This window comes from Chlorocebus sabaeus, chromosome 2 (assembly GCF_047675955.1).
Source record: "Chlorocebus sabaeus isolate Y175 chromosome 2, mChlSab1.0.hap1, whole genome shotgun sequence".
Lineage (NCBI taxonomy): Eukaryota > Metazoa > Chordata > Mammalia > Primates > Cercopithecidae > Chlorocebus > Chlorocebus sabaeus.
The window spans coordinates 34340614-34350176 of NC_132905.1; the positions used below are offsets into that span (position 1 = coordinate 34340614).

General features: G+C 37.3%; 1 protein-coding gene across 1 annotated transcript in view; it reads left to right on the plus strand.

Annotated features, from left to right (window-relative positions):
- LOC140709207 (uncharacterized) overlaps positions 1 to 9023 on the plus strand; it is a 146313-nt gene extending 137290 nt beyond the window's left edge. The window contains exons 50-55 of the mRNA XM_073007134.1: positions 457 to 738; positions 1341 to 1552; positions 2902 to 3124; positions 7590 to 7691; positions 8155 to 8208; positions 8330 to 9023. Of these exons, the coding sequence (XP_072863235.1) occupies positions 457 to 738; positions 1341 to 1552; positions 2902 to 3124; positions 7590 to 7691; positions 8155 to 8199 (864 nt within the window). The 3' untranslated portion in view covers positions 8200 to 8208; positions 8330 to 9023. The remainder of the gene's footprint in view (positions 1 to 456; positions 739 to 1340; positions 1553 to 2901; positions 3125 to 7589; positions 7692 to 8154; positions 8209 to 8329) is intronic.
- Positions 9024 to 9563: the final 540 nt, after the last annotated feature.

Consider the following 9563-nt stretch of genomic DNA (forward strand, 5'->3'; position numbering starts at 1 on the left):
AGGCACCATCCCTAGTATAGCGTATTAAATTATTTTCAAAGTCTTATTCCCAGAGCCATTTATTGACTTTGGCCTAAATCACCCACTATGATATGTCTGACACTGTTTTGACATATTATGGGGAGTGAGGATGAGGGAGGGGGTTAGACACTTTTCACTGAGAGATCACTTAGTGCCATTGAAGGAGGAACAGAAATGTATTATCAGGAAAATAAAAGTCAGATGAAGTGCAAAAGTTCTCTGGAAAGATGATGACAGTAAAGCATATATTTTTGTGACTCATGGTAGCTTTAACTTTGCTCTTAAAATTCAGAGTAATTTAAGGCTTTACATTTGAAGAATCTACTGTGTTACAGATAACATTTTATTGCAAGTAAATACTTTTCAAATTTTGCTATTGGTTTTGTATTAGATTATTGTTAGCCTATATCAAACTATATTATTTTATTCATGCAGTTTGATGATCTTACGGCAGAGAAGGAAGCTGTATCATCAAAATGTGTCAATTTGGTGAAAGACAATCAAGTGCTTCAACAGGAGTTATTATCTATGAGAAAAGTACAACAGGAATGTGAAAAACTTGAGGAGGATAAAAAGATGTTAAGAGAACAAATATTAAATCTTAAGACCCATATGGAAAACAATATGGTAGAACTTGGCAAAGTACAAGAATATAAATCAGAGCTAGATAAAAAGGCAAGGCAGACAATAGAAAAATCAGAAGAAATCCATTTACAGGTTAGTTTTGTAAATCAGGTAAGTTTATCTGTAATATGCTTTCATTTATTTCACTGCAAACTGTATTTAGGATATGTATATATTGTGTGTCTTCTGCCTCTCTTGTAGCAATTTGCTTTGTAGAGTTCTAGAAAAAAATGGCATCTACTTTTTCTTTTAAATATTTAAATTTCCATTATTATTATAATAAGATCAATCTTTCAGAGTAATGATTCTCACTATGGAGTCATTTGATGATTAAGACCAGTTGGCATAAGAAAAAATTGTGATTCAGAAATTATGTGATACTTTTGAATTGGTCTTAAGCTACATTGTTCTTTGATCACTTTTTAAAATTATGAATGGATTCTATTACTTCTTGTATGACCAGATTACATTAACAGTAACATAATTATGATTTCAAATTTGTATAAATCAGACTTAATTCTGAATTCAGTTATTAGTTTTTTTGATATTGCTGATAAATATGTTAAGCTCCAGCCTCTTTTTTTTTAACATATTCAAAATTGCTCTTTGAATCACTGACTCAAAATGAAAGGCAAAAAGCATATGGTAATTAGGTTATAATTGTTTTAAAAATCTATTCTTTTCATTCGTTTTAGACACAAGCACAACATGAAAAACAATTGGAGCAGTTAAGCAAGGATAACATGGCTTCACTAAATAAGAAGGAACTCACACTTCAAGATGTGGAACGTAAATTCTCCGAAATGAAAACTGCTTATGAAGAGGTTACAACCGAATTGGAAGAATATAAGGAAGCCTTTGCAGCAGCATTGAAAGCTAACAATTCCATGTCAAAAAAACTAACGAAGTAAGTCAAAACATACACTCGTAGGAAATGAATTAAGCTCATTAATTTGTTTTGAAAACATAATTTTTAGTGAGATGGCTTCAGGAGATTAGTATGAAGTGAATGCTAGTTTGATAATGTAATTATGGAAAATAATGTTAGTAAATAATCTTCCCTTTAAAATATTAGTCAAGGATAATGTCTGTCCCATTTCTTTTTTACTTTTTTTTTTTGATTTTGTATGACTTTTTTCCTCTGAAAAATCTCATGTAGTTAATCTGATCTGTTAGTTTTTGTCACTAAGTATTTTTGAAGCTTTATAATTCATAAAACGATCTTGTTATAAAATTACTTGTCAGAGTTTCCCTAAATAGAAAGATTAATGAGTTTAATTTATTTTTCAGTAGATCACAACCTACACCCAAAGCGTCGAGTGGTACTGCTACTCTGGGCACAATCGTTTTTAATTGTGATTTTTAGTATTATCAATAGAGGGTGTCTCAAGAAAGACTATTTGTGTAACATTTTCAAGGTGTTACAGAAAGGCATCCTTGTGAAATAGGGAATAATTATCAAGGAATTTAAAGAAGTGTAATTCACAAAGTGGTTAAAAAATAACACCTTGTTCAGCCTGAAGATTGGTGTGGAAGGCAGAAAGAACAAGCCCCCCACTCCAGTGCCTTGGTCACAGTGCTGGGGGCTAATTGCCTTCAGCGCTGCTTTAGCTCTTTTTATCCCCAACCACACCATCTAGTTCTCCCCAAGGAGCTGTTGCTCTGAGTTCTTCCTCAGTGCCAAATGTTTAATTGTTCCCAGATAATGGGTGAAATGTGCAAGGGTGAAACCTAAAATTTCTTTACTAAACACAACTATTCCTAGTTTTTTTTTTGTTCATTTTAGTTTTCTTAACCTACATCAAGGAGTACAACATGATGTTTTGATATAATTATTTCCTGTGAAGTGGTTCTTATACTCAAGCAAATCAACATATTCATTTTCCCGCATAGTTACCCTTTAAATACAAGTATTTCTAATGGAATCTTTAGAATCTCACAAGTGGAGCCATTTTAGAAAGCAGCAAGTTTCACCTGGTGAACCGTGCATCACTGACAGCCGTTTCTCTCCCCTGTCTACTTTGTTTGAACTGCTTGTTCAGTATAAATTACCTTAGAAACACAGGTGCTTCTTTAGAATGGTTTTAAAATTACAATTACTTACAACAGGTATGCTCTCACACATCTTTGGTGTGAAAACACCGTTTAGTGGGTACTTTGGATTACTCTCAGGGCAACGTTTTAAAAACTACAAGTCATTAAGAATTATTTAAGGAAAAACAAAATACTAAGCATTTGTCTTTGCTGTCTTTACAGATCGAATAAGAAAATAGCAATGATCAGCACCAAGCTCGTTATGGAGAAAGAGCGGATGAAATATTTTCTCAGCACTCTTCCTACAAGGCGAGACCCAGAGTCACCTTGTGTTGGAAATCTTACTAGTGGAGGACTCAACAGAAAATATATTCCCCAAATGCCCGTCAGAATTCCTACTTCAAACCCACAGACTTCAAATAACTGCGAGAACTACTTGACTGAGGTTAGTTATATGATCATTTCTCTTTTGGCTTTCATTTCTCTAATATAATTCTTCTTTGTAATTTGGCGAAATACTGAGTTATTCTGTTGACTTATGCATGTTAAGTGAAGATCATAATTAGCTATGTTAACACAAAAAGGAAACGGGAACTTCACATTTTTTAATTCCCTGGAGCTCTCATTTTCAAGAGATACCCATTTGCTAACTTTATTCAATACATGTGACTAAACTGACACATTTAAAATGTCTTTAAAAGCTGCATTTAAGTTAGGTTTTAGAAATTGCTTGTTATTGCCTGATAACTGATGATATACTTTGAGATGCTTTGGCTTACTCTCTAATTAATTCTAGTTTAGTTGTGGTGCATACTACCGCCTTTTTTTTTTTTTTCTTTTTTTTAATACAGTGTCTCACTCTGTTGTCCAGGCTGGAGTGTCGTGGCACCATCTTGGCTCACTACAACCTCCACCTCCCAGGTTCAAGCCATTTTCCTGCCTCAGCCTCCCAAGTAGCTGAGACTACAGGCGCCCACCATTACACCCAGCTAATGGTCGTATTTTTAGTAGAGAAAGGGTTTCACCCTATTGGCCAGGCTGTTCTCAAACTCCTGACCTTGTCATCTACCTGCCTCAGCCTCCCAAAATGCTGGGATTACAGGCATGAGCTACTGCACCCAGCCCATGTCACTTTTAAAGTTTGTTTGCAGCAGACACCACGGTGACTCATGCCTGTAATCCCAGCACTTTTGGAGGCTGAGGCAGGTGTATCACGAGGTCAGGAGTTCAAGACCAGCCTGGCCAAGATGATGAAACCCCATCTCTATTAAAGTACAAAAAAAAATTAGCCGGGTGGGGGGTGGGCCCCTGTATTCCCAGCTACTAGGGAGTCTGAGGCAGAGACTTGCTTAAACCCAGGAGGCAGAGGTTGCAGTGAGTCGAGATCACACCACTGCACTCCAGCCTGGGTGACAGGGCAAGACTCCATTTTGAAAATGAAAACTTTTAGGGCCGGGTGCGGTGGCTCAAGCCTGTAATCCCAGCACTTTGGGAGGTTGAGACGGGTGGATCACGAGGTCAGGAGATCGAGAGCATCCTGGCTAACACGGTGAAACCCCGTCTCTACTAAAAATACAAAAAAAAAAAAAAAAAAACTAGCGGGGCGAAGTGGTGGGCGCCTGTAGTCCCAGCTACTCGGGAGGCTGAGGCAGGACAATGGTGTAAACCCAGGAGGCGGAGCTTGCAGTGAGCTGACATCCGGCCACTGCACTCCAGCCTGGGCAACAGAGTGAGACTCTGTCTCAAAAAAAAAAAAACAAAAAGAAAAGAAAAACTTTTAAAAAAAAGTTTATTTGCACCATCTCAACTCTTCCCACCCATAATGACAACTGAATGATTGGCATCCAAACACTTTACCACATATGGATGTTTATTATTTAGTAGAATCCAATTTAATTGCATTTTATGAATTAAACAAAATCCTAAAATGTTAATTTCCTTTTCCATGTTAAAAGCTTTGTGCTTGGCCAGGCACGGTGGCTCAGACTTGTAGTCCCAAGGTCTACAAGTTTGGGAGGCTGAGACAGGTGGAACACCTGAGGTCAGGTGATTGAGACCAGCCTGGCCAACATGATGAAACCCGTCTCTACTAAAAATACAAAAATTAGCAAGGCATGTTGGCAGGCATGTGTAATCTCAGATACTCGGGAGACTGAGGCAGGAGAATCACTTGAACCCAGGAGACAGAGGTTGCAGTAAGCCAAGATCATACCACTGCACTATAGTCTGGGTGATGGAGACTATCTCAAAAAACAAAACAAAACAAAACAAAAAAAGTTTGTGCCTTTCTTACATAAGAGTACATCCTCTGACTAGAAAAATCCTGGAAGAAACCCTAGGAAATGCTCTCCTGGATATCATGCTTGTCAATTAATTTATGGCTAACTCCTCAAAAGCAACTGAAAGAATAACAAAATTGACAAGTGGGATCTAATTAAGCTAAAGGGCTTCTGCACAGCATGAGAAACTATCACTGGATTAAACAGACAGCCTAAATAATGGAAGAAAATATTCACAAACTATGGATACAGCAAATGCTTATTATCCAGAATCCATGAGACCTAAGCAAATCAACAAATGAAAAATAAGTAACACTGTTGAAACTGGGCAAAGGACATGAACAGACACTTCTCAAAATAGCACATGTAAGTGGCCAACAAACACATTAACAAATGCTTACCATTGGTAATCATCAGAGAAATGCCAAACAAAACATCAGTGAGATACCATCTCACACCAGTCAGAATGACTTTTGTTAAAAAGTAAAAACATATACACACACACACACACACACACACACATATATATATGTTGGGGAGGCTGTGGAGGAAAGGAAACACACACTGTTGGTGGCAATATAAATTAGTTCAGCTTATATGGAGAGCAGTTTGGAAATTAAGTACTAAGAATGACCGTTGGATGAAGCAACCCCATTACTACACTAGGGGTATACCTAAAGGACAATAAATCATTGTAACATAAAGATGCATGAACATGTGTGTTCATTGCAGCACTATTCAAAATAGCAAAGACATGGAGTCAATCCAGGTGCATCCAAGGTAGATTGAAAATCCAAGCTAGATTGGAGAATTCCATCTACATATACAATGGATATACAATGGAATACTCTGCAGCCATGAAAAGAACAAAATCAGGTCCTTTGCAGCAACGTGGATACGGCTGGAATCTACTACCCTAATCAAACTAACACAGAAACAGAAACCAGATATCTCCTGCTTTCACTCATGTGGGAGCTACACATTGGGTGCACATTTATCATAAACATGGGAATAATAGACACTGAGAAATAAGAACGGGGAGAGACAGAGTGGCCCAGGGTTGAAAAACTACTTATTGGGTTGTATGCTCATATGACCTGTGTGATGGGTTCAATTGTACTCCAAATCTTGGCATGCCTCAATATACCTTTGGAAAAAACCTCCACAGGTACCACCTTAATTGAGAATACAAACTAGAAAAAAAAAAAAAAAGAAAAAGAAAAAGAAAAATGTATCATAAAAAAGTTTAGTATAAGTAGAGAATAGAAATTTCTTTTTAAGATAAAATTTATTGAAGTAAAAAAATGGATTAAACTTTTATAAAGGGGAGAGTTCTGCTAAAAATTTCAAAGTAATGCATTCATTGTAAAAGATGACTTTAATTTTTTTTTTTTCTTTTTTGAGACAGGGTCTCACTCTGTTGCCAGTCTGGAGTGCAGTGGTGCAATATTGGCTCACTGCAACCTCCAACCCCTGGCTTTAAGCAATTTTCCTGCCTTAGCCTCCCAAGTAGCTGGGACTACATGTGTGTGCCACCACACCCAGCTAATTTTTGTATTTTTAGTAGAGACCAGGTTTCCTCATGTTGGCCATGATGGTCTCGATCACCTGACCTCGTGATCTTCCCGCCTTGGCCTCTCCAAGTGCTGGGATTCTAGGCATGAGCCACCACACCTGGCCATTGTTTAACCTTTGTACTAATAAACACCACCTTTCTAAAATTATGTCTATGCAATAGACCAGTATTAACTGTATTTTTGTCTGATTACTCTAAGCAGCATTACACAGATACATCCTCTGTTATCTAAATTAAAATAAGTAGAAAATTTACTTTATGTATGTGATTATTTTTCTTTTGAAGCAAACTTCAAGTTATGTCTAGTCACTAAAAATACTAAAGGCCACAATTTGTAAGTGATATATTATTTTCGTGATAATGTTTCTTGTTTAACTTAAACATTATTATTATTTTCACTTATTTTAGATGGAGCCAGAACGTGTAGAACAAATAATTAGAGAAACAGAGAGAAGTATGTTGCCAAAATTTATTCCTTAAATTTAGGTTTATTTTAGAAATAAAATTTAATAAAAAATGGTATTCCTTCTCATTGCTGGGTTAGTAGATACCACGTTAAGTATTTTTCTCTTCTTACACACATCCAATGAAAGATGTGAAAACAAAAACTTCCACAGAGAAGACTGTCCTTGTGCACCATAAATTCATCACATCCCGTAACTTAAAAAATTCCCAAGAAGTCTATGCATCTCTTTTTCACTGGCTCTACACTTTCTTAAGTTTTGCCATCCTCATGGAACTGTCAGCCAGCACCCTGAAACGATTCTCAGAAAACAAAGGCATCATCAAGTTCTCAGGGTTTTGGTAGGGACTGAAGGCCAACGGACCTCAGTCTCATTCAGAAATACTTAGCTGAGCAATAACCCTTCATAGGCAGTCACTTGACAGTGACATTTTAAATCTCCTGTCATTTACTGTGTCATTGGCTTACGTCTGTTCTCAGGAAAAGTTCCAACTTTTTCACCATGAAATAAAAACACCCACATCAATGTGATTCCTGTCAAGTTACTCAACCTTGTCTCTCACCACTTACTGCGCTCTGCCCTTTGCTCTAGTGCGAAACTGGAGGGAGCGGAACTCTGCAGGGCTCTTCCTCACCTCAGGCTCTTTGCCTGCACCTCTTGCCTCTCTCTGATGAGCTTTTCCTTGTCCTTCAGGTATCAACCTATAGTATCTCCTCCACCAGAAAGCCCATGATTTTGGCATAAAAGTGTGATAGATGACCCTTCTGTGTGTTCCAGTAGTGCCCTGCTGTATACCTCTCATGTATCCATGACTCTATATGGACATTGTCTTGTCTGTTTTTTTAGGGTATAGCATATGACTGTTGGGAGGTGGACCATACCATCTTCATCTTGAAATTCTAGTGCTGGTTCTAGAATCTTAGCACATGTCTGTTGAGTAGATGAATGAAGAATAAAAAAGCTCTGATATTTAAACACAATTAGAGTTAATGCCATGTGTAAATTATTTAATAGTGATTTTGTATTGTAAATGTACATACATATTTCTCATTCTTATTAACTCTGATAAAGTTCTCAACTCTTTAGTTTTTAAAATCACACTGAGTTAACCGAAGTGTTTTAGGTAAAGAACATAATTATTTGTTTTTCTTTCCAGCTGTTGCTGTGTTGGACACTTTCACCCGTCTACTTTCTTCTATAGAATCCACTGGTAAGCCACATCTAATCAAGAGAATATTTAACCATAAAATCTTAAGGACAAATTTTATGATTTAAAAGATTATAAAACTTTATTACTGGGCTATTTACACAACATTTTAATTGTTTTGTAGGAACCTAGTTTTTAGATTCCTTCCTGGGCAGGGGTCGTCGCGAGAGACCACTCGACACGGAAGTCACAGCGGAGAGATTTATTGCTAGCGCGCTAGGGTCCTATGTCCGAAGTTGGCCACAGGACCCCGAATGCCTAGTACAGACAGTTTATAAAGGCAAAAAACCACAAAAATTCACAAAGCTTGAGGCGCAAGATGATTGGAGCAGGTTATGGCCTGAGCAAGGTGTCTTACTCTGATTGGTTGGTTTGGACCTGGTTTGAACCCGCGCGGGGTATTTCCCGGACTTGTTCTTCTGTTTGAGTTCCAGGAATTTGGGTGGGTGTTTTAGATAGCCACACGGACATCGGGCGGGTGCTTTAGATGGCCACCTGGTCATTGGGCGGGTGCTTTAGATGGCCACCTGGTCATTGGGTGGGTGCTTTTAGATGGCCACCTGGTGTGGCTTTTCTAAGCTTCTAAGTTTCTAAGTCTCTAAGTCTCTAAGTTTCTAAGTCTATAAGTTTCTAAGCTTCTAAGTTTCTAAGTCTCTAAGTCTCTAAGTTTCTAAGTCTCTAAGTTTCTGAGTCTAAAAGTCTAAAGGTTTCTAAGTTTCTAAGTCTATAGGTCTCTAAGTTTCTAAAGGTTTCTAAGTTTCTAAATCTATAGGTCTCTAAGTTTCTAAAGGTTTCTAAGTTTCTAAATCTATTTTCAGTTTCTCATAAAATATACAACATCACAATCTTTACTGAAGTAGGATATTTTTGTATCATATGGATGAAGATAATGTGTAGGGTATTTTAAGTGATGTTTTTCAGTCTCCTTCAGTTTTAAGTGGATCTTGTAGATGAAAACCAGTAGTATTGAGTTTGACATACTCAAATTGCCCCGATGCCAGCTGTTTAAACAGCCAGACAACCAAGTCATCATTGATTCTTTAGTAAAGGTCATCAAAGACTTATTTGCATGTCACGGTTTTTATTACTTAGGAGACCTAAGGAGTACCTGCCAGGCTTGTCCATGCTAATGTTACGATTTTCTTTTTGTAGTTGAACCGTATTTTGTGTGGAGATGATCTGAGGCTCTGTAAATATCTGGTTACTCCTCAAAACACACTAGATTTGGCATTTCATGGATGACTTGTGTTTGAACAATTATTACTGCAATGGTTGCCAGGTGATTATTTTCTGATTCTTTTCTTTGTTCTACATGGAGAAATAAAACCAATAAATAAGGGAGAAGGGAAAGCTCATGA